This window comes from Talaromyces amestolkiae (assembly GCF_001896365.1).
Source record: "Talaromyces amestolkiae strain CIB chromosome Unknown scaffold20.1, whole genome shotgun sequence".
Classification (NCBI taxonomy): domain Eukaryota; kingdom Fungi; phylum Ascomycota; class Eurotiomycetes; order Eurotiales; family Trichocomaceae; genus Talaromyces; species Talaromyces amestolkiae.
Genome location: NW_024468056.1, coordinates 577,234 through 604,442, shown reverse-complemented (window position 1 = coordinate 604,442; position 27,209 = coordinate 577,234). Strand labels below are relative to the sequence as shown.

The following is a 27,209-nucleotide window of genomic DNA, read 5'->3' as shown; positions in this document are numbered from 1 at the left end:
AAGGTTAAAAGAAAAGTCCATCAAGAGTCAGAAAAATGTCGAATACAAAGCCAAATGTGGCCATCATAGGCTCAGGTCTCGCCGGCTTGAGCCTTGCATTGGCTTTAAACCAGCAATCCATTCCAGTGACCATCTACGAATCTCGACCAGGTCCTCTCAACATCGGTGGAGCAGTCATGCTGTCACCTAATGCACTACGCATCCTTGATCATCTACAAATTTACAAGTCTGTGAAAGAGAAAGGTTATAGTTTCGAGACCCTTCATTTTCGAGATCTGTCCGGCAAGCTACTGGAGACCTTTGATTTCGGAAGTGAAGAAAAATATGGATATAATGGTCTTCGTATCTACCGCTACGCGCTCATCGATGAGCTACTGGCAGCAATCAAAGAAAAAGAAATTCCAATACATTTTGGAAAGCGATTCGTCAACATCGTCGAGGACAGTCTAACGGATGGTGTAACTTTTGCATTCACTGACGGCAGCACAGCGTCCGCTAGTATTCTTATTGGTGCAGACGGTATTCATTCTACAGTTCGTCAATACCTATATCCGGACCTAGAGCCTCAATTCATCGGCATGGCGGGTATTACGGCAGCTGTACCAACAACCCAACTGAAGCTGCCCCAAGACTACCATATTCCAGTGACAATAATGTCTCCTCGGGGGGCATTTGTCATTGCCCCGCAACAGAACGATGGATCTGAGGTATTAATCGGCAAGCAGCAACGTGTTTCTGCGGGTGAATCTGGTTGGGATCGCGAATTTGTCGCTGATAAGGAAGGTGCTTTGAAGTTTTTGCAGTCCGACAACGCGCATTTCCCTGAGTTTGTCCAGAATGCTGTTTCTCAGATCGACCCTGCCAAGGTCAATAAATGGCCGTTCTTCGTTGTTCCTAAACTTGAAAAATGGGCATCAGAGACAAGGCGAGTACTCATCGTTGGAGATGCTGCACATGCTATTCCCCCATCTTCAGGGCAAGGTATCAACCAAGCTTTTGAAGATGTCTACATTTTAGCATTATTACTCGGTAAAGCAGAGAAAATTAGGAACATGCAGGATGCTTTGAGTTTCTGGCAGACATATCGCCAGGAGAGGGTTGATAAGGTTCTTGAACTTAACAAGAAGATTGATATGCGACGGATGCCATCCGACCATACGGTCGTTGATGTCGAGAGCGACTTTGCCAGAGAGGAATTCGACCTGACTTGGCTGTATAATCCAGACTTCCAAAAGAGGGTTGATGACTGGGTTTCTCTAAATGAAAAGTAGATGATTTACTTCCGAAGCATTTCAGTGAATAATGCGCACATGTCAGTCTGCGGTGAACGCGTCAAGGAACATGGTGTTTCATGAATGAGAAATAAAAGTACTTGTTTAAATTGTCCGGCCCAGGTAGCACCGCGCAAGTCAGTGCTCTAGTAGGCGTTCTCCTCTTCCATACACCTCTAAATATATCGACCATCTCATGAGTCTAGGACGTCGACGAAGCGCCAGAGCTGTCGTGCGCCGCCATAAAAAAGTGCTCCTACCACGTCCGGAGACTTGTCATCAACACTGGAGACGTCCATTTAGAAGCTGAAGTAAAGGATTTTCACAAGAAAATACTCGTTCATGTTTGAATTGCGACGTTGGCTACTCTTTCCCCCGCTCAAAGGTAAAAGGGAGAGGTGAAAGAAAATCACCTCGATATGCGGCCTAACACCGGGCCTCCTAGCACCCAGTGATGTGTTCCCGAATGATCTCCGCTATGAACGGACGTGGCTTTGGGTTTCTACCAGCGGTCGAATGTTCAAATTGGAGCGTATCCCCTCTTTGAGAGAATTTGATTATGCAGGAACCGGCGTCGACCTTTTGGACGTGAACCTTCTAGGCAATTTGGCTGTATAGAAGGTGGCAGATAGCCACCAATGTGACCGACCTGTATACTATGTAGTTCTTTGTATCTCAATTCTGCAGGAGTTTGTACTAGACCGGGGCAGGGACGGCCCTTGTACAAATGCCTATACCCTACCTAGTAGCTAGAGATATCTGCCACATCTCATTTTCTCTGCATCCTCACTTGCCCTCATGTATGTAAATGCCCCCTGTTGTTATCAGGACAGTACAATCACTGAGATATTCAATGATCTGGAGGGGCAGGCGGGCAGGCATCGTCTTACGTGAGATTTAAGGAGGTATAATTGTGTGCAGGGAATGGAGCTATAGTACACTGTGGTACACTTTTCTTAACCATCTATTAATCTATGTGGCATACACGGCCCTGCGCAGTTCGATCATAGGTCTAGCCAATGTACAATCGAGTGCTGAATCTTTAGGATATGCGTGCTGGCGCATCGGCCGCCCCCCTTCTCACCTTTTATTCAATACCTATGCTCGACTCCCTCTGCGAGGACATAAAGGGATGGTGTGTGATGTGGGCAGGCAGGCAAGAGACGCTTCCTCGTCAATTCTATTGTGTTGCACTCTGCGAAGGATTTAATAGCTACCTAGTAAAGACACAGGCATACGCACTACCGCTGTGTAAGATTCAAAAAAGTTGTAGAGAGGCTAAATCAAGGGCGCGATATGGACGGTCTTCCTCACCATAATTTTCAGAAACAAGTCTCGGTTTCTTCTCATTGACAAATGAAGCTCTCCCGCACGTGGAAGTCACTTCAAAGGCGCATTTCCTATCACAAGCAAACTGTCGACGCAATCCGCTTTCTCATCGTGGGCAGCAGATTCATCGCTATTGACGCCGTCCATATCTCCACCCTGCTTGACAACATCCGATCGTGTTATTACGCGGTACTTTTCTTCGTCAATGGTTGCAAGCTTTGACTGGGTTGATTTCGGTGCGAGGCCGTAGAGTTCTTGGAAACTCATTATCATCGGTCTCCAGCGGTCAGGGTCGATTCTGTTGGCGTGGCCAGGCAGGCGTAGGTCATTTCGAACGTGTGTTCGCAAAATCTTGACTTCTAGGGCTAGCAAAGCCCCCCTTCGATCCGGCAGATCGTGCATCAGCCCCATGCTGTTCATCAATTCGGCTTCCATCTGTACTGGGCATTCGGTGACACGCGGCGGCCGCACCAGATCGGATGGCTGCTGTGTCAAGCCAGAACGTGCGAACTTGTCTTTGCAAAACTCGTATCCGAGCACTTTTTTCAACGGAGACACCACGGGGCTTCCAGTCGTCTTTGCAATTGAATTGATATAGTGTCCCATGTCGTCACTAGAAAGATTGAGAACGCATTGCTTGTTACGCAAAAGGTTGGTGGTGGTTTGAGACATTGAAGCCAGTCCCAGTACGCAACGATGACCGAGCCACCAAGCTGATGACATTGGTGCAATGTTGGTAGTCCCGTCCTCGTTCTCTGTCGTGATCAGGACAACTGGGGTGCCCCAGTACATGATAGCAGGCGTGATGATGGAGTGTGTCTCTGCCATATCGTCGCGAAACGAGAAATGATTGTATCTATGAGAATCAAGCGCAGGCACACCGAAATAATGGACGTAGCTCTATTTGAAATTCATAGTGTCCCTCGAATACTCGCTTTATATACATCGAGAATACGCTGACTGATTGAGCATCATTACTCTGGAAGTGACCAATAGGATCATGGATACGGATAGTCTGCGTTGTAATTGGCCAATTCCAGGTCATAACTTCCAGCTCCGTCTTTGCTCCAAATATGGCCAATCGCTTTTTAGGCGCTGCAACATCCATTGCCGTCGAGGTGACAACGAAGATGATGAACTACATGCTGGCACATAAAATTGCAAACTCCTCGATACCTCATCATGTCACTGCTACCTCCTCTTGACGCTGGCGATTGCGAAGCATCTCGATGGCGAATAGTGACAGCCAGAGACTCAAATGATAGCTTTGTCTACGCAGTTCGTTCGACACGCATCTACTGTCGTCCCTCATGTCCGTCGCGCCTCGCCCGTCGTGCAAATGTTGAATTCTACGACGATGCTATACGTGCGGAGGCAGCAGGTTACCGACCTTGCAAGAGATGCAAGCCCCAACTTAAGAGCAAAGACGATCCTCGACTACGAGCAGTGGAAAGAGCATGCAAAGATATCTCGAATGCTGTACTATGCGGGCGGCGACTCAAGTTTCAGCAACTGGCGTCAGATATGAAGCTCTCACCGGGTCACCTTCATCGATCGTTCAAGAAAATCACTGGGCTTACTCCAGTACAGTATACCAAGCTCATTCAACGGCAGAACGAGGCAAAGTCATCTTATGCTGAAGACCAAGCTGAAAATTCACCGGTAATTGCTGTGTTTGAAAACAAGGATGGTATGTCATGTGAGTTCGATTTCAACAATACATCGATGTATGAACACATCGACTGGGACTTGATTGATTGGAATGCCTTTGACAACTTGATGGAATCGGATTTTAGTTCCGAAGTTTGCGACACCGTTCAAAAGAGAGCCTGACTGTACAAAACCAAGTGTTTGCCCTTTTTAGCCTTGCCCTCGGGCCACTCTATATGCTTGAAGTGGACGCCAGGTGCGGTACCTGATAGGTATTTCAAAGGAATGTTTTGTATGATAGGATTAAAGGGTAGCATGGCATGATATTCGTTAGACATGAAAACCCCGCTTCCTGATGTCTCCAATCCAGTCCTTGTCAACGCCTTGTTTTAATTATATGATAGGATCGTTCATTTCATGGACTCTTCTTGCGTTACAGGTTCTAAAGCACGCGATAGGGACCAGAAGGAATAGGTCGATGACATAGGACTTTTGTATACGACAGAAAATCCAACATAGTCTCAACGCATAACAGTTTGTTGATAATACATTTCTTACAGCCATCATATCCCTTTTTTGTACCGTTCCTCACATCAATCCGATATGATCCGATATGGTGTAACGGTAACATCGCCGTCTCTCATTAGAAAGACACGATCACGGCAGCTCGGGGTTCGATTCCCCGTGTCGGAGTTAACTTTTTCTCTCTTTTTTCTCTTTTTATAGAAGATCAATACTATTTGTTACCTTAATATTTTTTGTTCTCTATCATTTTGATTGGGATCCAAGACAATCTGTACATAATCTGTGCGTTTCATACTGATTATGGGGAATTTATAAGTTATCATTTGTTGAACCTCAGGACCTCATACAACCGGTCTGAATGGCACATTCTCCTAATTCTCCAAAAAAACCATACAGAGTTTGATGTTGTCATCATTTCCATCATCCAAAACAATACCTGGACCACACAGGTTAGTAATTTCAGCCTTGAATTCCGGTCCATACAATCGTCCTGTAATAATTGAACGGCACTACCGTCGTATGCAGCACTCATCCGTGGCTCGCTCTACTTCGTGAGTCTCAAGACGAGAGCAATGATGGTCATAGTGCTTGTGTTCACCTGTTGAGTACGACGAGTATGTATGTACGAAGCATAGTCTTGCCTGTTACATGACCTAGGTCATCCGTGACATTGACAGGCATTCGTCGAGTTGCTAAAAGATGGCGATTGTCAGGGGAAGCATCACGCCTTCAAGTAATCTCTTCCTTCTTTCAGTCGCCTTGCAGAATAGATATAACCCGAACGTGTGCGATGTCTTGAATTAGTCCGTTCCGAGGTGACTGTTCGTGCGTTTGTAGACATCAATTCGTCTCACGTGAGACTGGTGTACCCATGGACATGAAGCATGATCCCATATTCACGAGAAAATAATACTAACTCTTTAAATGTATTTACCGCCAGAAAATCTGGATGTATAATCAGAAGCTTGGTTCAACAACTTCTTACGTGCTCCGCTCGATATGCTCGTCTTTCCAGCAACGTCCTTTTCGTAGTCGAAGGCTCGCTTGCTGGGGTCGTCTTCCTTCGGCTTTTGAACATCCTTTTGGTGACTTTCATACAATGACGATTTGCCGCCCTTGTCCTTTGAAAAGTTAGTTTCATTAATGGTCATTTCATGCGTTGAAGAGAAGATGTACTTACAGTGAGCGACTTCAGTTTATCTGCAGTGGCCGAGTTTGTCCTGGATGACAGGTCTCTAGATCCCGCGGATCTTGCACTTGACTCTGACTTGATACCCAAAAGTTCATTTTCGAGTCTCTGCCGTTTTTGAGCTGGATCCTCCGTCCATACTGAGCCTGCTCCGTCCGTATTTCTACCGCCGCGAGTTGATTTTCCCGACATGAATTTGCGATTCGTCAGAGCGGCGGGATTCGGCCCAGATGCCCATGAGGAGTTTTCCGGAGGGACAAGCATCCAATCGTCCCTCTGTCTTTTCTTCGTTGCCGGATTCTCTGTGTCTCCATCGTGCACGCGCGGTGGACGCTTCGACTCTGCCTCGTGTGAGGAAGGACCAGACTTTGGACCGCCAGCTGGTGGTAACTGAGGACCAAAATCGTCGTCACTGCTATCGTCACTGTCCTGGGCCTCCTGCTCGCTATCCGCGTTCGACTGAGTTGGTGGTCGACTCGGACCGACTATTTTGGAGGCAACGCCCTCGTCATCTGTTGTCGCTGGTGAGCGGGCTTTTTCTAAAGTTGGAGGTAAGCTCGGACCAGCGTGCTGGATTTTTTTTTCAGTCATGATTACTGGGTGTGCGAGTGGGCGGAGGTGTGAGGTATGAGGTGGAGGGTGGAAGAAAGTTTGAAGCAAGTTGGGAGGGTTTGTTCAACTTGTCGGGGTTGCTCCGAAAACAGCTCCGCGTCGCTCTACGTAATTTAAACATGAATGAGCCAACATTGCTCCGTACCGCAGAGAGGGAGTGAGAATTTACCAAAAGCTGGAAGCGTGAATGCTATTCTACTTAAACACAAAATCTGCTATACATTATTAATTGCGGCAACACAGAACGCTATGAATATTACATAATTTTTAACATAAGACAAACATCCGCCATGATAAAGTATATCCGACTTTATCCAACTTGTGATAGACCCGATTGGGCGAGAGACGAGTTATTGCTGCAGTGAATCTACGTCCATCACGTCGTCTGCTTCGAATGTGAATACCGAATTATCCTTGTCATCCGACTGTGGCACCACCGAGGGCGAATAAGCGATGCTCTCCGCCTGCCTTGCTCTCGCCCTCGCTCTCGATTCAATTATAGCTTTTCGAACATTGTCTTGATCCTCGGTGACCGTCAACGAGCGTGGTACGTGATAGAGGACGAGCTCATTCTGCTCCTGCGGCTTGGGTTCCGAGAGGACGGAATTGGGAATCGCGTTCAACACCTTTTCAATGTCTGGTAGAAAGGATATCCGTTTCTCCTCGGCTTCAATGCTGGCTAATTCGCGCTCAATATCGTAAATATAACTTGTATGCTTCGTATCGTCTAGTAGCATGAGGTTGTCACTATCGGTCAGTTCATCTTGGTCTTGTGCTTGCTCGTCTGCGGAGACTGTTGAGCCTTGCGCCAATGAGTTAGTGCGAGCTTCAAGAGTATTTGACAGGAAACAAATATGAATGTTATCATCGCAGTACCTAGATGCAGTAGCTCGAGCTTCTTGATGGGCGGCTCCCCTTCGGGGTCGCTTTCTGCATGGCGCTTGAGAGGAGAGGAGTCCTTGGAGGACAGCGACGGCATCGACTTGGCAAAACAGTTCTTCCTTCTCCCTACCTCGTGTCAAACCAACGCCAAAATTCTGCTGACCTCACGCGCACACACTTCTCTTCAACGTCGGGACAATGAGTGGGTGAGTTGTTCGCTTTTGTTGTTTTGATTGCGAGTGCCAAGCAGGAGGAGCTTTCGATGCGGGTTTTGGTGTTCTGGTGAGGGACGATGGGGTCGCCACGCAACAATTTATTCTTCCATGCTTTCCGTCTCCCACATTTCTCCGCAACTGCTTCAACCCCTCGCTACTTGAGCCATCGCTTCGTACACAACATGGCTTCGTCGCAGGAGAAGACCAGTCAGTGGACTGCAGAGCGCGTACGAAATGAGTTTATAGGTTATTTCAAGGAGAGAGGCCACACCTTTGGTACGAAAGCACCCCTCGACCCCTCATTGTAAAAAGTATGACTCAAACTAACCACCAAGTATGAACAGTGCCCTCCTCCTCCGTTGTGCCTCTTTCTGACCCGACTCTGTTGTTTACAAATGCGGGCATGAACCAGTATAAATCAATTTTCTTAGGAACAGTTGATCCGCAATCAGACTTTGCGCAGCTCAAACGTGCGGTCAATTCGCAGAAGGTAGGACAGGGCGACTCATTGCTATTAGACATATGGCTAACCTTAAAAAGTGTATCCGAGCAGGTGGAAAGCACAATGTAAGTCTTACGGCAAGTTCTATACGGTTGTAGATATTCACGAGTCTAGGATCTTGACGATGTCGGCAAAGACAACTACCACCACGTAAGTCTTCGACCCGGCAGCTTGTCCCAGGGACATTAGCTCTATATCAAGTTACTGATTGTTGGACTAATCTAGACTTTCTTTGAAATGCTTGGAAACTGGAGTTTTGGTGACTATTTCAAGAAAGAAGCGATCACCTATTCCTGGGAACTCCTCACCAAAGTATTCGGCCTCGACCCTTCCAGACTGTACGTTACATACTTCGAGGGTGACGCAAAAGGAGGCCTCGAGCCAGATTTGGAGGCGAAAGAATTATGGAAGAAAGTCGGCGTTCCGGAGGATCATATTCTTCCAGGTAACATGAAAGATAACTTCTGGGAGATGGGTGACCAGGGTCCATGTGGTCCTTGCAGCGAGGTACATTATGATCGAATTGGCGGCCGAAATGCGGCGTCTCTTGTCAACCAGGATGATCCGAATGTGCTCGAGATTTGGAACAACGTTTTCATTCAATATAACCGTGAGTCGGATCGCTCACTAAGACCCTTGCCGAACAAGCATGTCGACACCGGTATGGGTTTTGAGCGCCTGGTCTCCGTTCTTCAGGACAAGTCATCAAACTACGACACTGATGTTTTCATGCCGTTGTTCCGCACGATACAAGAGATTACAGGTGCTCGCGAATACCAAGGGCGATTTGGAGCTGAGGATGCCGATGGAGTTGACACTGCCTACCGAGTGGTGGCTGACCACATCAGAACCCTGACCTTTGCAATCTCCGACGGTGCATACCCTAATAATGAGGGAAGAGGTTATGTCATTCGCCGAGTTCTTCGACGAGGAGCTCGGTATGCGCGCAAATATTTCAACGTGGAGATTGGCAGCTTTTTCTCCAAGATCGTTCCCACTCTCGTCGACCAAATGGGAGGCATGTTCCCGGAAATTAAAGAAAAACAGGCCGATGTCATCGAGGCCTTGAACGAAGAAGAAGTTTCATTCTCTAAGACATTGGACCGTGGCGAGAAACAATTCGAGAACTACGCTCAACAGGCCAAGTCAAAGGGTCTTAACAAGCTTCATGGCGCGGATGTCTGGAGGCTCTACGATACTTTCGGCTTCCCAGTCGACTTGACTCAGATCATGGCAGAGGAGCGCGGTCTCAGCATTGATGAAGCCGAATTTGAAGACGCACGATTGAAGGCCAAGGAAGCCAGTAAAGGCCAGAAGAAGGCTGCTGCAGAGACTGTGAAACTCGATGTTCATGACCTGGGCAAGCTGGATAACATGCACGAAGTGCCAAAGACAGATGACTCGTCGAAATTCGACTCTCAGAGAATAGAGTCTGTTGTCAAGGCCATCTACTATAGCAAGAGCTTCATTCAAACCACCGCAGATGTACCCGAGGGCGAGCAGATTGGCGTTATTCTTGATCGAACCAACTTCTACGCCGAACAAGGTGGCCAAGAAAATGACACTGGTGCCATCTATATTGATGGAAAGGCGGAATTGGAAGTCGGTGATGTACAGTCATATGGTGGCTACGTCCTTCATACAGGTTTCATCAAGTACGGATCTCTCGCCGTTGGGGATGCTGTTACGAGCGAATTCGACGACCGCCGTCGCCAACCCATCAGAAACAACCACACGGGAACTCATATCTTGAATTTTGCATTGCGAGAGATCTTGGGAGACGGTATCAACCAGAAAGGATCTCTTGTTGCAGCAGAAAAGTTGCGATTCGATTTTTCACACAAGGCGGGAGTATCTGATAAGGAGCTTGACCAGATTGAGCGAAAATCTACGGAATACATTCGACAGAATTGCGGTGTTTACTCGAAAGAGGTGCCTCTAGCCACCGCACGCGAGATCAGCGGCGTGCGTGCCGTGTTCGGTGAGACGTACCCTGATCCCGTACGTGTTGTCTCGGTTGGTGTTGAGGTTGAGGAGATTCTCAAGGACGTTAAAGACCCACGATGGAACGACATCAGCATTGAATTTTGTGGAGGTACTCACGTTTCAAAGTCTGGCGAAATTCGAGAGCTCGTTATTCTTGAGGAGTCTGGTATTGCAAAGGGCATTCGAAGAATCATCGCAGTGACTGGCGACGAAGCCTTGCAAGCGCAGTTGACCGCCGTGGAGTTCGAAAAGCGCCTTGAAAAGCTTCGAACAATGGAGCATGGAACAGCCAAAGAGACCGAGATGAAACAAGTTCAATTGGAACTCAATCAACTCTCAATCTCTGCTGTTCAGAAGGCCAAGTTCCGAGACTTGTTTGCACGTATCAACAAGCAGGTCTTGGACGACCAGAAAGCTCAACAGAAAGTTGAGCTGAAGAAAGCTCAGGATCTTATCAAGGCATACTTTGATGCCGAAGAAAACAAAGGCCGCTCAACTTTCGTTGCCAAACTGCCAGCGACGTCCAATGCCAAGGTTGTTAGCGAGTCGATCAACTTCATCAAGTCGAAGATGGCTGATAAGACTGTCTACTTTTTTGCACCGGACCCTAGTGGAAACAAGGTCGCACACGGTTGCCATGTGTCTAAGGTATGTTTATAGATCAGCCCCATGTAATCGGTACTAACTCGCTGCTTCTACAGGCCGCCAGCGATCTTGGTCTCGTCCCAAGTGAATGGGCGAACGCCGTCTCTGGAGCTGTGGGTGGAAAGGCTGGTGGAAAAGCTCCTACAGCCATTGGCAATGGGACAAATCCTGATAAGGTCGACGAAGGTGTTGCACTTGCCACTGCATACCTTGAGAAGTTCAAATTGTAAAGAGTACGGCTTTGAAACATTCTAGTCTGATACCCAATCAATTTGCCGTCCAAAGAAAAAAGAGTAAAGGTCAAAAAACAGAGCGGATCGAGACGAGGAGACAGGAAGGAGTCTATGGGGATGCATTGGGATTTTAGGTATCTTCTTAACATTACACATTGCAATTCAAATACAAAACTTTTTTCTCCTTCACATCTCTCCGCACTGAACTATGGTCACGTCTTGATTCGGTTTGTCCCTTGTGGTCCGAGTATTTTCGACCATGTGGACAATATCCATACCCTCCACGACCTGGCCAAACACAACATGTTTGTTGTTCAGGAAGGGCGTAGGCACTGTGGTGATGAAGAATTGGCAACCGTTTGTATTTGGTCCAGAATTCTACAGAAATGTTAGAAAGGAGGACCAACCGAACACGAAAGGTTTTATATAGAAGTAATTGGTGGTACTTACTGCCATGCTCAAGAGTCCTTCTTTGTTATGCTTGAGATTGAAGTTCTCATCTGCAAATTTTTGACCTCCGTATATGGAAGTACTCCCTGTTCCATCACCATTGATAAAGTCACCTCCTTGGATCATAAAATCTTTGATCTGCACAATGCCTATCAGCACTTGTATTCGAAAGAAGAGTGGAGTAGAGACTGTTTGGAGATACATACCACACGGTGGAACTTGCTCCCTTTGTAGCCCTGAGGCCGGCCTAGATTGTTCTTCGTCTCGCCAGTGCAGAATTGACGAAAGTTCTCGGCCGTTCGGGGCGTGACATCGGCAAACAGCTCCATCTTGACTCGGCCCAGTGGCTCTCCTGCGGTTCATGTTAGCGCATGTTTTTGTTGTGGCTGAAAAGAGATAGGATATAGCATGTGAGCCTTTTCCTCTTCTGGAATCTCACCTCCCAGAGCTATATCGAAAAAGACTACAGGATTGGGCGCTTGGGGGGCGTTTGATTCCGCCATATTGTGTATATGAGCGGCAGATTTAGGATGGAGGTTGAATGTGAAAATGAAGATACTGTGGATTGACAATAGTAGAAATCGTCGAAAATGATATGAATGAATCGAAGATCCACTCTCTTGCTTGCATGCCCCGATGCGCCGAGACCGCTGCGTGCCTTGATGCCTGGGGTTGCCAGCCCCCGTCCTTCCTGATGCGTGCTAGCCCGGTAATATACGTATGTAACGTATTGTGCCTTACTTGCTACAGACGGAGTTCCAGAGTGTAACTTACGAGGGGGGTCGTATGATGACCTCGACTTCTCGCCTCGCAGATCAATCGCTGGCTGTTGGTTCTCTGTCGAGTGACTGAAGGCGTAGTTTTTACCATCGTCTATTCGACCTATTTATTGATTTTAACCTTCATTATTTTTTCTTCTTTTGAAATTTACTATATGCATCACCACCCTTGACGGTCGCCCCCACGTCGATCTGGTAACGCCGTGACAATCACGTACTGTCAGTAAGACTAGTTAGCCCTTCTCCACCTCGTACCGCTCCCTCCTCAAGCCAACGAACTAGTCGAGACGACGCTCTACGTTCATCTCTCTCCTCTTTTTGTCAACTCACCACCTCACCCAGACGACACGAACAACATCCACGACTCTCGCTGGTCTCATCGCTCGGCATTCGAAAAGCACGATACCCGCCCACCAGCTGAGCGACACCACTTGCTTACCAAGGTCCAGCATACTGCATAATTGGGGTCCAATTTCACGGCTGTGGCTTGCTACATCCGAAACCATTCCAGTCTCTCGAGGGACATCGTCACCTCTATTCCCTCTCGTCGGGGCGCCTTGATGAACTCCAACTTCGTGCAATGATATTTCAATGCGATGCTACGACAGGCTACTAGCTCGCTGGTGTAGTAGTCAGGGCTGTCGCCGTATTGAACCTGCCCTTGCGCGGCTCCATCTATAGGATCCGACAGCATCCGGGCAACAACTACGCAGAAAGAAAGCAGCATCCTGAACAGACTCGATCTCTCTTTGCTGTTGATTATCGCATATTTTCAGTGCAGGTCACGATCCTCAGTTTCGCGAAATATTCACAACATGTCGTCCACAACGTCCATAGCAACCAGCTCGACCTCCGCCGCGACCAGCACTTCCACCAGTGACAGCGGCGGTGGAGGAGGCCCCAGCAGTTCTCCATTGCTCTTCTTTGTTGCCCTTGGGTTTGGCGTTGTTTTCACAAACTTATGGTCCGTATATGCGCCCGGGTGGCGACTCATCTACAGAGCGTTTGTTAATTTGATACGCATCTAGGATCATCGTCGGTGTGAAATATTGCTTTCGATACAACCAAAGAAACAGACAATTACGAAATGAAGAAACGGGAGAGCCTATCGATCTTACGGCTGTTCCTCGAACACATCGCAGAAGAAGGGAAAAGAAATTGATGTCCATGGAAGATGTGAATGAAAGATTCCCCTTAATGAAATACAAAGCATGGCGTTCTTCTCGCGCAGACAGAGGTCTTCCAAGTGAGGGAGGAATTGCTGCGCCTGGTAACAGACCCGAAACTCCAAAGGCTGGCGAAAGTGAACACAACCCATCCGCTACTGCGCAGCACGTGGAAGCCTATGCGCCCAAAGGCCACGATCGAACAGATTCTGTTATTAGCGAACCATCCAGTCCTGTGGCTGAACAAATTAGTATGGTTACAGAGTCGAAAGAAGTTACGACTACCGAAGTTCAGCCAAATAGCGCGACTACCGATGTGGCTAGCGCCATACACCCCCAACATGAAGAAGAAATGCATGGTGAAGAAATGCATGATGAAAATGATGATCCCATCCAAGGAGCAGTTCCGGCAGAACTATTGCCTAGTCCTGGTGACTCTTGTGCAATCTGTCTTGACCTCATTGAAGATGATGATGATGTCCGGGGTCTCACATGTGGTCACGCTTTCCATGCTTCATGTCTCGATCCTTGGTTGACCAGCCGTCGAGCCTGTTGCCCTCTGTGTAAGGCTGACTATTACGTTCCTAAACCACGGCCTGAGGGACAAGATGCAATTCTAGAAAATGCCAGAGCAGGAGGACGTCGCACAACAGGCCGAACCGCTGCTGCACTCAGACCCCCACAGCCAGCATTCAGCGTTGATCGCATCAACCCGTTTAGAACAAGATTTTATTTCGCCCATCGTGCACCATTGACAGTTCCACCCACAGAGGAGTCAGACCCGAGGCCTGCTAGTAGAGCCCAACCATCACCAAATGTACCTGTCAGTGAACCAGCTCGTGCCAGGCGATCCCCCGCATGGGTACCGAGGCTTGCCTTCTGGCGCACATCAAACCCTCAACCACCACCTCAAACTACCGAAGTTCGTACACCTGGTCAACTGGAAGCTGGCACAACTTCACAGGTGCAATAATTTTTAAAAGCTTCTCTCTACCGTTATCACAACCCTCATCTCATCATTTCTCCTCCGCCCTCTCTCATCCTCAGATTATACCCTTCCTACTCAACCCTAACGAATTTCCTATCTACTCACCTCATGCGCACGCTCATCTTTCCATCCGCTCAATGTCGGGTTGCATATCTCTTGTGTTTTACTTTCTCTCTCTTTGGTCTAGTTTGGCGTTCAGTGCGGTATCGGTCCATGATATGTTGATATCATTTTACTTGCCATTCAGGTACTGGCAGACGTTATGTTATGTATGTGTGGATTCTTCATTTTCTTTCCCCTCCCATATTCAGCAATCGGTGTTTCTAGGATGTTTTCACCTACGGGCTTTTCTATGTCATGACTGCAATACTCGCTGGATATGCAACAGGTACATTCTCACAAAGGTGATCAAGATCTGAATTGTGTCTTTTGTAGATATCAGAGTAGTCTACGTGTCAGAGACTGACAACTAGGTATCAATAGTAAATCGATGAAAGAGTAGTATTTATACATTCACTCATAAATAGTGCAATAGCAAACTGGAATTCGATGATATATCTCCCCAAACAAAAAGGACAAGACCAAAGAAAGAAGAACCAAGTATCAACCTCCTGCTGTACGGATCAGTACTATCCCTACCTCGTCTTCACCGAGCTGACACCCGCACTGATAACACTGGGCAACTCCTCCTGTCCAACACTAAACAACAACCCAATTCCGCCACCCACAGCCAAGATGGCAAGAACACTCACCGTTCCAATGAGAAAGAACTGCGTGCTGATATCCACCTTTTGGCATGCGGGACCACCCCATTCAGAGTCGCATTTGCAGGCATAGCAATCATTGTCCTTGACGCCGGCGGATTTGAGATAGCAGACGCCGTGGCCGGAACAGGCGTTGGTGGTGCTGGTGCAGGTATCGTTTGTGCTGTGGCAGACTGGCATGAGTGTTGAGAGGTAGTCTGCGGATGCTCCAAGATTTTGGCTTCTGCGGGATTGAGCGTGTAGTCTGGGTCTGGCGGTGGGGTGGATGTCTTTCTTTGAAGGCGATTTGCGTGTAGAGGAGTAGGGGGAAGCTTGTTGCTGTGGGACGAGGAGGATGGTTTGTTCGTGGTTATCGAAGAGAGAGGAGAGTGAGGCTAAGAACTGTGTTGCGGTTGTTGCATCGCCGAGGTGCTCCTGTTTGATAACGGTTAGGGCTCAAGAAGTAGCTGGGTTTAATGGCTTGACATACGTTGAATCGCAGTCTAAGAATTTCTCTGCTGCCAGCGGCATCGGACCAAGCTTCAAGTGACGACAAAGGCAATCCTTCTAGTAATTGAGTAATTGGCTTCTGAGGGGAGCCGATGAAGGTTGGGTGTTGATTTAGACAGCTTTGAAGCTCCTAATTATATCATTCATTGTAAGCTCACTGAGAAATTCCAGCCTCCAGGCTGTGGTACGTACCTGAACGTCACTATTCGTCTTAGCTTCGTATCCGCAATGTTTCCATTCAGAGACGGTATCCATGAAGGTGCTATCGACGAAGTCTGGAGAGACTGAACGCATGTTCAATGCGTTGTTCGTGTTCTTGGGGGTAACGGCGGCTATTTTGAAGATCGTAATCAGCAACTTCCTCCGACATGAGATGATTATAGCAGCAAAGCTAACTTACTATTATCTTTCACGATTCCCTCCACCACGACAAGGAGTTTCTGCTGCTCGCTAATGGGCACATCTTGGAAAAGACTATACTGATTTCCTCCATATATGTTCAGTAGCTCTAGAACAGAGCTCGTGAGAAGTAGCTTGTTGGGAGGCGTGGCGGTCTCGGTGGATAAAATGCGTTGCTGCAGGAACAATCTCGCAATGTCTTCTTGAACCACATCCCTGGCAATGGCAGATGTAGTAGCTTGCTGTGCATCGAGTAGGATTATGGATCCATCGGTCGGTGCTGACGCGGCGCTGGCCACGGCGGCCAGACAGGGAAGAAGAAGCTTCAGTGTAGGCCACATGGTGACTGTATCTGTATACAATAGGCAGCTGATATAAGCCGGTTGATGGCTTGTTCAAGCCGTTTATTGTAGTCCCCGGACGGGTGGGATCATAAGTCGACGATTTTCGGCCTCGATTCGATCCGTTCCCTGGCGATTCAATAAGATGTGGTGCTTGTTTGAGGTTGATATGCCGTAGGAGCAACTGGGAGCTATTGATGTTCCGCCGATATCTTGGCGACGTCTCCCGCCTTCCTCACTTTATCCGGGCGATCACGTGCTGGGATGACAAACAGCGACGAAGAAACATTTGCGCTTCCAGCATTCAGTCACAAGTCATCGCTCATTTCCTGACTTTGACCTGACTTTGGGAGTATCGTCATGTCCACATATCCATCTACTCGAATACATCTCCGGCAATGATCTGGGTGCGCTATCTCCCTCGCAATCCTCGATTTGACCTCCGCCAGTGTCGGACTTTCACTACAGGGCCCACCAGCATAGTAAACGTTCGACCCGTGAGGATAAAGAGGCCATGGTTCAGGTAGGTCAACAATTATCGAAATTCCAATCTTGCAAGGCTAATTCTCTTTAGACGATTTGCTACTAGCGTCTTCGTTTACGGTGTCGCATTCCAGATCTGGACTTCCTTCGTTTATGCACGACTAGAACAGAGTACTTTGGGCGATCCCTCGACTGGTGTTCCTTCTGCAGTATTGAGCGAAACCAGAATCATTGAAGCAAACAAAAGGAACAGAAAGGCGCTGGATGACGAGGATGAGGATGAGGACGTCACCTTTATACCCCTGAGCTGGCCTCGACTTCGTCCCGGTGATTTGTACAAGAAAAGCGATCCAGAATGGCAAGCCATTCAGAAGTATACCAACGACGCGGAAAAGACTAGTGTCTTGATGAGTGAGTGGAGTCGGGTCTCTGACTGAGAAACAGAAGGCTGATCTTTTATTATAGAGGAGCTGGAAGATCTAGTGCTTGCTAAATTGTCGCTTCAACCAAAATTCGTACGTGCTCTTGGAGGAAAGCCACTCAAAGTTGGGGAGAGCTGGTTGCTGGCTCATACACCATTCCGTGCCCCGCCGCAGTATGAAACCATCGGGTAAGCATGGCACCAACCTGTCTCTATATCTATGGTATCTGACATGAGCAACTAGTTTGGCAATCGCGGATGATGAGATAGCTTTGGTATCAAAACCTATTTCCCGGGAGCAAGGCCAATTACTCACAGCAGCGCTATTCCCTTCTGCTGTGGCTTCAGCAATGTATGCGGCCGGTACGGTTTTTTGGAAGCGAAAGATACAACAATTTCAAAATTATGTTGGATCTGAGGATCGCTCCACCAGAGACGCTATCATGCAACTGAAGAAGATCAACTTTCAATCAGACCTGAACCCATCAACCAGCGTCAGTTTGCAGAGTTTTGCCGACTGGGAGAAATCGCTTTCTTCGGGCACTGTTGAGGAGGTCGACCCATCAGCAGTGTCAGCGACGACGACTACGTCGACGCCTCAGTCTCAGCCTGATGCTTCTCGCATACCTCCAGTACTCTCGTTGGTGCAGGGACTTTCCTCTCAATACAAAGGCTCCGACATTTACCTTGCCTACCTTACTTTCAGGCTACATCTGATGAGAAACAGAGCGCTTCAACGCAAAGTACCGCCGCGCGGTGTGTTTTATGTCAGCGGACCCGTGGGCATCAAGGGTCCCAAAGGAGAATGCAGAGTTGAGGTTCTCGGTGAATATGATCCTGCAGAGAAGAAGTGGTGCTCGTTGATGGTTGATCTCAAGGACCTCCGGCAAGATGGCCAAAAACCACTTGGATATTATCGTGAATGATCAATGTCTTCTTTGCCGGTACGAAAATCAATTCTTTGAGCCGTTTCGACACGAGGCGTTTGACATGCACAGCTCAATCTGGGAATAAAACAGTAGGGGCCTCTTCTTAGCATCTGTCTGTCATCTGATAGTAGCGTCTGGTGTGTGGACGCCCAAGATGGTGATTTTGACTTAATCTTGGTAAAGGTGGCTAGCATCGCATGAAAAATCCTATTACTTCATGAGTGTCTTGCGGTAGTGAATCGGCTCTTCTCAATTCTGGTTTCGAGAATCGCGCGAAAGAGATGTGAAGAGAAACAAGAACGGTAGCGCAGGGAACTTCACCCTAACAATGACAAGGCTGGATATTTAGCAGTGAACATCATGTCCCATTCAATTTTAAAAAAAGGCTTTTGTAAGATCATCCGAATAAACAGTCAATCTATCTAGCAAATTGTTCTGTTTTTACGTCATTTATACAAATTTTCAAAATCCATACATCTTCCTCGTCTGGACCCTAGATCATTTCCAGAATGAAACACCGATTCGACATTGCCCTTCTTTCGCTGCTTGTGTGCCAGTCTTTGATCTGCCTAGTACAGCACTACCAGCTTTGAGGTAGCAACCCTAGGTGGCGCCTTCCCACCGGTATTGGCGGCCATAAGTGAGACTGAAGCTTGCTCTCCTGGAAATGAATAGTTTGTGGTATATTCAAGTCACTTAGTAACTGTGAAGGTTTGAAAAGTAGAAAGAGTAGAGGTATGTACCCAAGATCCGCAACTCAATATCTGAGAACCGGCGCCTTTACCAATCCTCCCGCTTTGGTCACATTTTGAAACCCGCCTTTGCTGTCATCGTGACTATGCACTTCAATAGAAACACTGTCAAGAGTATGCCTTACCCTGATTACGCTAACCCTGACTCCCTGAGTGGCTTCACGTCTTGTATTCCAGGCTTTCCTGCGATCACATACCCATCACAAATCACCAGTGATGACAGGCAGTTCATATACACCCTCGCGCTGAGGATCAGGAACTGGAGCCCATACTTCAATTTCATCTTCACCAAGCAGCCACCAGAGCAGCCTAAAATCAACCCTGCCCCATCCTGGCCAATGCTCATTTCTCAAAGATCTTTCATATATTGTAACAATTTTGACATAGTGTTCGCCATATTTCATTTTCATCCTCTCCGCAGGCTTTGGAGCATTGAGAATAGAATGAAAAACCTCATCATCAATTACAAGGCAATACCAATCATTAACCTCGCCTGCAAGAGCATCGTCGCCTAGTTCCTCTGCCAGCTCAGCTTCTTTTGGTGACGTAATTCATGTTTCCGAGCCTCTGTCTCCGTATCTTCCTCAAAGTTGATTTCATCGTCACCCATTTCTGGAATAAGCAGTTGTCTTTTAAAGTCTTTTCGAATGTCGTCAAAGGATGCGTTGTTGAACTTATCCCGATCCCAGATCACAACGTTTGGCAGTTCCTCTCGATAAGCTTGGTCTTTGCAACTGAGCTCCATGAACGTTTCCAGTTTCTCGAGCACCGAAGGCCATAGTTCATCCGATTGAGGTGTATACACAGTTCGGTAGATTGCGAACCCCCACTCGAGAACGCGTGGTCAGTCTACACCCGTATAAATAGAACACTATTTTACTCACCTGGTATGGGTTGGAATCTTTTTCCTCGTTCATTATTCTGCCTAAGTGAGTTTGGTGGAACAGGTTGAGAGTCAGATGGGTGGATGGCACTTTGTATCGAAATACCTAGGCCAACAATTTACCCCCACAAATCGAAATATACTGGAAAATATAGATCTATACTTAGAAAACATCTATTAAGAGATCAATCAAGTAGATAGTTAAAAAGATTAATCTAGATTCTAATTAAAAATAACAAAGTATGATGGCTAATCTGAATGCAGTCAACCACGGATGTAGGGTGAGTGGATATGTATATAATAATGTTATGATTTATATAAGCTTTTAGCTTTAAGAAGTCTCCTGCTTTAGGTTGATTCTACTTACTCTAAATCTGGGATTTATGATGCTTGGTAGCGTGCCTCGAGAACCTTAGGATGGTATTTTTGACATTCAATAACTGATTCCAGCTCTTGCTTTGTCCGAATATAGCCTATACCATAAACCGTGGAATTTGATTCTCAAGAGTGATAAATAAATACAGAAAATATTATAGCTTTAAAACCATCTATAACTTTTCGGTTTAATGCTTGAGAGAGTTGGGGAGAAAAAGATCAGGCTTATAGCAATTGGAGCATTGACACTATGCATAACAATGCTTTCAGTGTGTCAAAGACTCAAAGTAGGGCTCGGGTCTAGCGGGTTGATCTGCTCCAAGCACGTGTAGATGACGCGAATGACGGAATGCATCAGACAACGAGCATACTATAAGTACGTTATACTCCCCCTCCTTGCCCCTCCAACATCCAACCCAGTATAGAAGCAAGCACTTCTGGTGTATCAATCAAGCACAATGTCTCTTCCACCAAAGTTCAAGGGCCAGAAATTGGCCGCTACAAACATAGATCAATCTCCGCATACTATCGAGCTTTGTAAGTGACACTCCTTGAAGCTTATAACCAACCGTATACTAATTCCGTGATACAGATCTTGACTACGTTTGCCCAGTACGACATTCCCCCAAATGTAGACATAGGAAATCAATCAGCTAAATATTGTGCAATACAGTTCTCCGCAAAAATCTTCAACACATTCTACACCTCCGTGAAACCACTCATCGCCGAAAAATACAGCTCCAAAGTGCAAGTGATCTTCAGACAGCAAATCCAGCCATGGCACCCATCCTCCACCCTCGTCCACGAAGCCGGTGCCGCGGTACTCAAGGTCGCTCCCGAGAAATTCTGGGAATTCAGTCAGGCTCTTTTCAAAGAGCAGAGGGATTACTTTGATGAGAAGGTTGTTAACGAGGTCAGGAATGATACGTATAAACGTCTTGCGGCGTTGGCGGCTACCGTCGGCGTGGATGAGAAGAAGGTCTATGACCTACTTGTTATCAAGGAAGCAGGCGAGGGTGCGAACAAAGGGAATGGAGTGACGAATGATATTAAATTGATAGTCAAGGTATGTTTTTTTCTGTTAATCCATATTGATACAGTAATGAGTAGGGGGTATCCTATTAACATGTCTCCCAGGCAAATCGCGTCATTGGTGTGCATGTCACTCCTACTGTCTTCTTCAACGTGAGTATATCCGCCCCCCCAATGTCCGAAGGCGACATCAATAGACGCTGCGCCTCGAAAGGATACTAGATACTAATCTTGCATCATTCGCGCAGGGAATCGAAGAGAAGAGCATCAGCAGCAGCTTCACTCCCGACCAATGGGACGAATGGCTTCGTAATAATGTCGTTTGAGAATTAACACAGGGCCATTACCACCCACGGCTGTAAAAGGAGGTCATCTGGCTTTGGAGAAGAGAAACACACTATATGCAGAATAGCAGCCATTCGCACGCTCTCCGATAAGATTAAAGAAGCAAAGCATCCATTTGTAACCCCGAGTATTATTTTCGCATACAGTTCATTAATCAATTCGTGAAACCATTATCATGTTGGTAATTTTCCTTCGTCACCGAGGGGAGGGAGGGAGACGGCGCGAATCAGGTTGAAGATTGCATAGTCTATTGCGCAGGAGGTTGGTAGTTGATAGGCCGCCTGAAACAATTAGCTATTCTGTAGGACACATAATGCTGCTCGATGGTTTCTTACTTGAAAAGGAGAATATGTGGCTCTGGTTCATGGACCTCGTAATGCTCCCATCCCAGACTCTGCCAGATCGTCAGCACCTCGCAGATCGAAAGCTTCGACGGATGACATCGTACCTGAGTTATGCCAAGGCCACGCCATTCCTCCTCCCAGAGCAGTTTCAAGGTTCCTTTGGAAGCGTCGAAGTATTCTTGAGGGATCTTTTTGAGCATGTTCTTGGGTAGCTGCACGTGTCGGTACTCGTACTCGTTGTCGGAATAGCTGTATCTCACAAATCAGCAACGCCACGACAAAAATTTGGCACGGAACCACGCGAGGGACCCTATTCACCGGGCTATCGGGTGGAAATGTTAGCTAATACATCAGCGACCATCAGAAAGGGGCATTACAGCTATAATGAATTAGATCGATGAACTCCTGGAGGCGTTCATGCTCAGAGCTTGTTAGCGGCCGTGGCTCTTTGTTGCGCCTGGAAACGTCGATTGTGTTGTCGGACATTCTTGCGGTTGCTTGAGCTTGTTTTCTTGATCTGGTCGGCACAAGAGTGACGGCGAGTTGAAGTGGAATATGGAGAGAGCCTGTAGAGAAGAGAAGACGATTGAAAACAATCTGGATCTGGAGGATGAGGGGAATTGATTATGGCGGGACTGAAATGAGATTGAAAAGAGCTAGTTAAAGATGTTTTATTGTTTTTATTATTGTTACAGTTGTTTACAGTATTGTAAACGAATATGCCCTATTCAGGGGGCGCATCAGTAGAACCTGGAAAGCGAACCGGGCGTTCCAGAATAATATTGAGCTGGAAATAACAGCTTTCAAAATTTATCAACCTCTGTAGATTAGTACGTATATTTAAGTGCCTTTTTGTAGGATAAAATTCTTGATACAAAATTAAGGCGCGGGGAGGCCTCCTGGAGGTTATCGTACGGTAACAATACCAATACCGACATATCCGATCGCGTGCCTGGCAGCCTTGGTGCCTTGGAGCCTTGGCCAGCCAGCCAGCCAGCATATCCCGACCACAACCGCGTTCCCTCAAGAACATCCAATCCACGAAAAATCGTCGCACCACAACAGCTTCGCGCTGACAGACATCTCCTTAATTTCGTTCGTTCAACACCATAATCTGGGTCGCAATACATTACTATTTTTGGATTTCCGGTCCTTTTTATCTTCTATCCATCCTAATTACTGGCGCAAAAGTCCGCGTGTGACGTGACATAATCGTTTGCCTGGCGATTTCTCTTTGATGAAACAAACTCGTGCTTAGTCCTTCGCCTAGGATGAGCATGAGGCGCAAATTTACTTCTACTGGCCCAGAGCCAACAGCATTGCCCGAGTCAAAAAGGCGCAAGGTTTCTGTAAGTTGCCCCGGATATTAGTTTGAAGCGCGTATGGTCCTGTCTCGACCTCCAAGTATAAAGTACAAGAGCTCGTTACCTGCGTAACTTTTTCTCACACCAGCTAGAAGCTAATGTCCTATTCATTTGATATAGGATGACAACAGCGATGAGATCGAGACCCCGCAAAAGACCACGAAAGTTGGATTGAAGCTTATCGACGACATCAAACATGCGACAGACAAGAGGTACAGACAGCACGTTATCGGTATAGAAGAAGCTTTCTAACACTTTGTGCAGTGGACGGATTATCGCGAGTAACTTCTATGAGCTTCCGGACAAGGTGAGATTGGATACTATCGCAGAAGCAGGGAGCAGGACTGACAACTGTCATAGAAAAAACACCCGGACTACTACAAAGTGATCGGACTTCCGATATCTCTCAACCAAGTGATAGTAAGTCAGCGAAATAGTCATCTGGTTTTTTTGGCGCGCGCGTAATGGCGCCAATCTCGCATCAAAGTGTCTCAGCTGACCACGCTCTGAAAACAGGAGAAATTAAATAAGCATCGCTATGCGACCCTCACAGAGCTTGAGAGTGACCTCAAACGACTAGTCAGCAACGCAAAAAAATACAACGAGAAAGGCACGATGCTCTTTGCCGATGCAGAGCGCATTCGAAAGATAGTCACAGGCACTATGCCGAAAATCAATCCAGCGTACAACGACCCTAACTACGCACCATTCCCAACTCCTATTCCCGACCAGAATGAGTCGACGGAGACGCCTGAAAATGAGGATGGTGAGGAAGATGGTGATAAAGATGAAGAAAACGCGGAAGCAGATGCAGAAGACGACCAAGCTTCTGACGAGGCGATGGACCAAGGCGAAGACGAAGAGCTGAATTTCGAGGGTAACACGATACAGCTTGCTCAAGATAAGATCATATCAGAAATGATTCCCTTGAGAGACGACCAGTACGTTTCCGCACCATTTTTATTTATTTAAAATGCATGCTAATTTCCAATAGGGGAAGAGAAGTAGGAGGCCCCTTTCTTTACAAGCCGGACAAGAACTTGTACAAAGAATACTACGAGATCATACAACATCCCGTCTCTTTGCGCAGTATATTGAAACAAGTCCGCGGAATCGAAGGAAGAAAGCCACACAGCCACAAAACGGCATTTCCAACTTGGCAATTATTCGCAGATGAAATGGAATACGTATGGGGGAATGCTCGAGAGTTTAACGAAGAAGACAGCGAGATTGTCGACCTCGCTAACATCTTGGAGGTAAGTGCTTCGCTCAATGTGATTATACTTCTCGAGCTAATGTAAAAGTAGGCTCATTTCAAGCGTCGTCTTGCCGAAGCAAAGAGTGTTGTACCGGATGACCCCGTAGATGAGACGAATCCGCGTATCAAACTCAAATTGGGAATGAGTAAAACCCCAGAACCACGACTGACGTTGAAATTTGCTGGCCAAAAATCTTCTTCGGTCGAGGCTAAGATGCCCGTATTGGCATCTCTAGATGGTGATTCTGTGCAGAGACCAGGCTCGGCTGCACATCGTGACACTCCAGATTCTTCACGACTAGGTGGTCTTGGACAAAGTCCAATGCCTGGCAAGATAATATCACCTTCGCCCTCCCAAACCCCGATGCCATCAACAGCCGGCGCAGGCCTCCCTAACCCGTCAATAAATGGGAGTGATCAACTCAGTTCTTGGCCCATTGTACCGCAACGTCCAAGCTACGCTTCTGTGCAGTCCTTATTCCGAAAAGCTGACGAAGGTAAACCTCCACTTCATATCTGTCCTACTTTTGTATAGGCGCTAATGCACTACTCATTTGCAGGGGTCTCAGACGCATTGATCAAGAATCTGAGCATGAAATCCCACTCAAGCTTAGGTCCTCATCCGAAATTCAGTCTTAATGTTCCCGCATCCCCGGTGATGCGACAGCAGTCAGTCGTGGTGAATATACCCGCATCTCAGAGCTTCGTATCACTGTCGCTCAGCATCGCGCCAAACTCGGCACAGAGGCGAACGAAGTTGATTGCCTTGTTTGGGCCGCAGAGAGCGCCTATGTCTCCACTGCCTCATTCTACTCCGTCCGAATTAAGCTATGATGTCAGGCTGGCTGCTGGTCTGACGAAGATTGAGTTTCAAGTGGTGTCGCTGCGAGGCGCTGGGCAGGAAGGTGCCAATGGCTATGGTAGAGGGCACGAGGAGAAGAAGGATGTCGAGCGTCTTATTGTATTTTTCAGAGTGATACGATAGACGGTTACTGATTCGATCTTGGCTCGCACAATCATCAATCAATATCAATGTATAACGAACCTCGCCATTTTTCATGCATTCATTGAAAAACTTGTAATGAAGCCTAGCTCTAACGAACAAAAGGGCCCCTTGTCACACAAAAGCGTTCCTATCTGGGCCATGCCATCCCTACAAGATCACAAGGCCACTTGCTAACTATGTGGTTGAACAGGTATCTTAAAAACATCCCAGCTTAGTATGATGTCGTGCTCCCTATACCTTTTATATGTTTATACATACAATAGGATATAAAAGTGCTCTTTGCAGACTTTACTCCCGCCCGTACGAAGCGAACGCTCTCAATACACAGGAAAGACGTGAGAAGGCCTTAGGACCTGCTGGTCGGCGCCACCGTGCCATCGCCCCCGGGTGTATACAGCAGAGTAGACTAGGTAAATTATAGTTATTTCCAACCAGAACTGGGCGTACAATTTCAAAAACTTGGTACACGCGGATAGGGATACCCCCGATCTCTAGGCTATCCAAAGTCCTTTTTACGGTAAAGTAGCGACACGCGACACAGTCAGAATAACCATTGTTGAATTTTGCTTATATGACATGTATGATAGCTAAGAAACTGTAGTAGCGATGAGTCAGAGACAAGGCAAACACATAAATATTAAAGTGGTAAATGTGGTAGAACATCGATAGTGATGACAAGGAAACAAACAGGACATGCAACAAGTGACAGTCCAAACCGTGGACAGTGACGGGACGTGGACAGTGACGAGACTGGAAAGAGACAGGACGTGAAAAACAATGAGATCTGAAAAGAGACGAGACAGAACGATATCTGGAAACACAAATCTGGAAGGAGACGAGACACTAAATGGGATCTCAAAAGAGATAAGTAGAGAATAAGATCTGGAAACAGACGGGTCGTAACTAACGACGAAGGGAATGAAAACAAGAAGGGTGACGAAAGGTGGCAATGAACAAAGAGAACAGGAGACACTAATCATTGACATGAAGTATTGATGAAATGCTTCATAGTCTTCTCATGGCTTTTAAAATTGGACAAGAAAAAACTAGAAAAGTTGCATGCGTCGCACTTATACTGCTTGTCTTCGATCTCAGCGATATCCCCATTCTCAACAGCGTCTCCAGTCTGGATCATTGACTGCTGTAGGTTGATGTGCTTCCGAGTCTTCTTGTGTACCCTCAGCTCAGACTTACAGGGAAAGAACTTTCCACAAGGTTCACAGCTGAATTTCTTTCCAGGGAGAGATTGGATACAAGGTTCTTCCATACTTCTAGGCTGGACTGCATTCCTGAGATGCTTCTGAGTCTTCTTGTGTGCCCTCATTTTAGACGTACAGGAAAAGAACTTTCCGCAAGGTTCACAGCTGAATATCTGTCTAGGGAGAGATTGGATGCAAGATTCTTCCACACTTCCAAGTTGGACTGCGTTCCTGAGATGCTTCTGAGTCTTCTTGTGTATCCTCAGAAGAGACACATAGGAAAAGAACTTTCCACAAGGTTCACAGCTGAATATCTTTCTAGGGAGAGGTTGGATGCAAGATTCTTCCACGCTTCCAGGTTGGGTTGTGTTCCTGAGATGCTTCCAAGTCTTCTTGTGTATCC

General features: G+C 47.0%; 12 protein-coding genes across 12 annotated transcripts; 6 read left to right on the top strand and 6 right to left on the bottom strand.

Moving 5' to 3' along the window:
• Positions 1-35: 35 nt before the first annotated feature.
• Positions 36-1,271, top strand: BHQ10_008769 (uncharacterized protein; the record flags this gene model as incomplete). The annotated part of the gene is made up of 1 exon (XM_040881610.1): positions 36-1,271. The coding sequence occupies one exon, from the start codon at positions 36-38 to the stop codon at positions 1,269-1,271; it is 1,236 nt and encodes a 411-aa protein (XP_040737271.1).
• Positions 1,272-2,651: 1,380 nt separating this feature from the next.
• BHQ10_008768 (uncharacterized protein) lies at positions 2,652-3,708 on the bottom strand (the record flags this gene model as incomplete). The annotated part of the gene is made up of 2 exons (XM_040881609.1): positions 2,652-3,500; positions 3,556-3,708. 2 exons carry the CDS (start codon positions 3,706-3,708, stop codon positions 2,652-2,654), a joined length of 1,002 nt encoding a protein of 333 aa, XP_040737270.1.
• A 74-nt stretch (positions 3,709-3,782) lies between these two features.
• On the top strand, positions 3,783-4,433 carry BHQ10_008767 (uncharacterized protein; the record flags this gene model as incomplete). Its single annotated transcript, XM_040881608.1, has 1 exon — positions 3,783-4,433. One exon carries the CDS (start codon positions 3,783-3,785, stop codon positions 4,431-4,433), a length of 651 nt encoding a protein of 216 aa, XP_040737269.1.
• Positions 4,434-5,695: 1,262 nt separating this feature from the next.
• On the bottom strand, positions 5,696-6,555 carry BHQ10_008766 (uncharacterized protein; the record flags this gene model as incomplete). Its single annotated transcript, XM_040881607.1, has 2 exons — positions 5,696-5,896; positions 5,956-6,555. 2 exons carry the CDS (start codon positions 6,553-6,555, stop codon positions 5,696-5,698), a joined length of 801 nt encoding a protein of 266 aa, XP_040737268.1.
• Positions 6,556-6,926: 371 nt separating this feature from the next.
• On the bottom strand, positions 6,927-7,555 carry BHQ10_008765 (uncharacterized protein; the record flags this gene model as incomplete). The annotated part of the gene is made up of 2 exons (XM_040881606.1): positions 6,927-7,378; positions 7,453-7,555. The coding sequence occupies 2 exons, from the start codon at positions 7,553-7,555 to the stop codon at positions 6,927-6,929; spliced, it is 555 nt and encodes a 184-aa protein (XP_040737267.1).
• Positions 7,556-7,855: 300 nt separating this feature from the next.
• BHQ10_008764 (uncharacterized protein) lies at positions 7,856-11,036 on the top strand (the record flags this gene model as incomplete). The annotated part of the gene is made up of 6 exons (XM_040881605.1): positions 7,856-7,949; positions 8,018-8,163; positions 8,214-8,240; positions 8,290-8,325; positions 8,401-10,809; positions 10,863-11,036. The coding sequence occupies 6 exons, from the start codon at positions 7,856-7,858 to the stop codon at positions 11,034-11,036; spliced, it is 2,886 nt and encodes a 961-aa protein (XP_040737266.1).
• Positions 11,037-11,225: 189 nt separating this feature from the next.
• On the bottom strand, positions 11,226-11,992 carry BHQ10_008763 (uncharacterized protein; the record flags this gene model as incomplete). The annotated part of the gene is made up of 4 exons (XM_040881604.1): positions 11,226-11,417; positions 11,490-11,627; positions 11,696-11,841; positions 11,929-11,992. The coding sequence occupies 4 exons, from the start codon at positions 11,990-11,992 to the stop codon at positions 11,226-11,228; spliced, it is 540 nt and encodes a 179-aa protein (XP_040737265.1).
• Positions 11,993-13,083: 1,091 nt separating this feature from the next.
• BHQ10_008762 (uncharacterized protein) lies at positions 13,084-14,407 on the top strand (the record flags this gene model as incomplete). The annotated part of the gene is made up of 2 exons (XM_040881603.1): positions 13,084-13,232; positions 13,297-14,407. The coding sequence occupies 2 exons, from the start codon at positions 13,084-13,086 to the stop codon at positions 14,405-14,407; spliced, it is 1,260 nt and encodes a 419-aa protein (XP_040737264.1).
• A 650-nt stretch (positions 14,408-15,057) lies between these two features.
• On the bottom strand, positions 15,058-16,415 carry BHQ10_008761 (uncharacterized protein; the record flags this gene model as incomplete). The annotated part of the gene is made up of 4 exons (XM_040881602.1): positions 15,058-15,600; positions 15,656-15,805; positions 15,868-16,007; positions 16,076-16,415. 4 exons carry the CDS (start codon positions 16,413-16,415, stop codon positions 15,058-15,060), a joined length of 1,173 nt encoding a protein of 390 aa, XP_040737263.1.
• Positions 16,416-16,813: 398 nt separating this feature from the next.
• On the top strand, positions 16,814-18,245 carry BHQ10_008760 (uncharacterized protein; the record flags this gene model as incomplete). The annotated part of the gene is made up of 4 exons (XM_040881601.1): positions 16,814-16,938; positions 16,990-17,309; positions 17,364-17,508; positions 17,564-18,245. The coding sequence occupies 4 exons, from the start codon at positions 16,814-16,816 to the stop codon at positions 18,243-18,245; spliced, it is 1,272 nt and encodes a 423-aa protein (XP_040737262.1).
• A 1,266-nt stretch (positions 18,246-19,511) lies between these two features.
• On the bottom strand, positions 19,512-19,917 carry BHQ10_008759 (uncharacterized protein; the record flags this gene model as incomplete). Its single annotated transcript, XM_040881599.1, has 2 exons — positions 19,512-19,829; positions 19,885-19,917. The coding sequence occupies 2 exons, from the start codon at positions 19,915-19,917 to the stop codon at positions 19,512-19,514; spliced, it is 351 nt and encodes a 116-aa protein (XP_040737261.1).
• A 799-nt stretch (positions 19,918-20,716) lies between these two features.
• BHQ10_008758 (uncharacterized protein) lies at positions 20,717-25,586 on the top strand (the record flags this gene model as incomplete). Its single annotated transcript, XM_040881598.1, has 11 exons — positions 20,717-20,795; positions 20,851-20,870; positions 20,932-21,324; positions 21,396-21,443; positions 23,464-23,555; positions 23,608-23,650; positions 23,704-23,763; positions 23,860-24,284; positions 24,338-24,599; positions 24,651-25,098; positions 25,162-25,586. The coding sequence occupies 11 exons, from the start codon at positions 20,717-20,719 to the stop codon at positions 25,584-25,586; spliced, it is 2,295 nt and encodes a 764-aa protein (XP_040737260.1).
• Between the last annotated feature and the right edge of the window lie 1,623 nt (positions 25,587-27,209).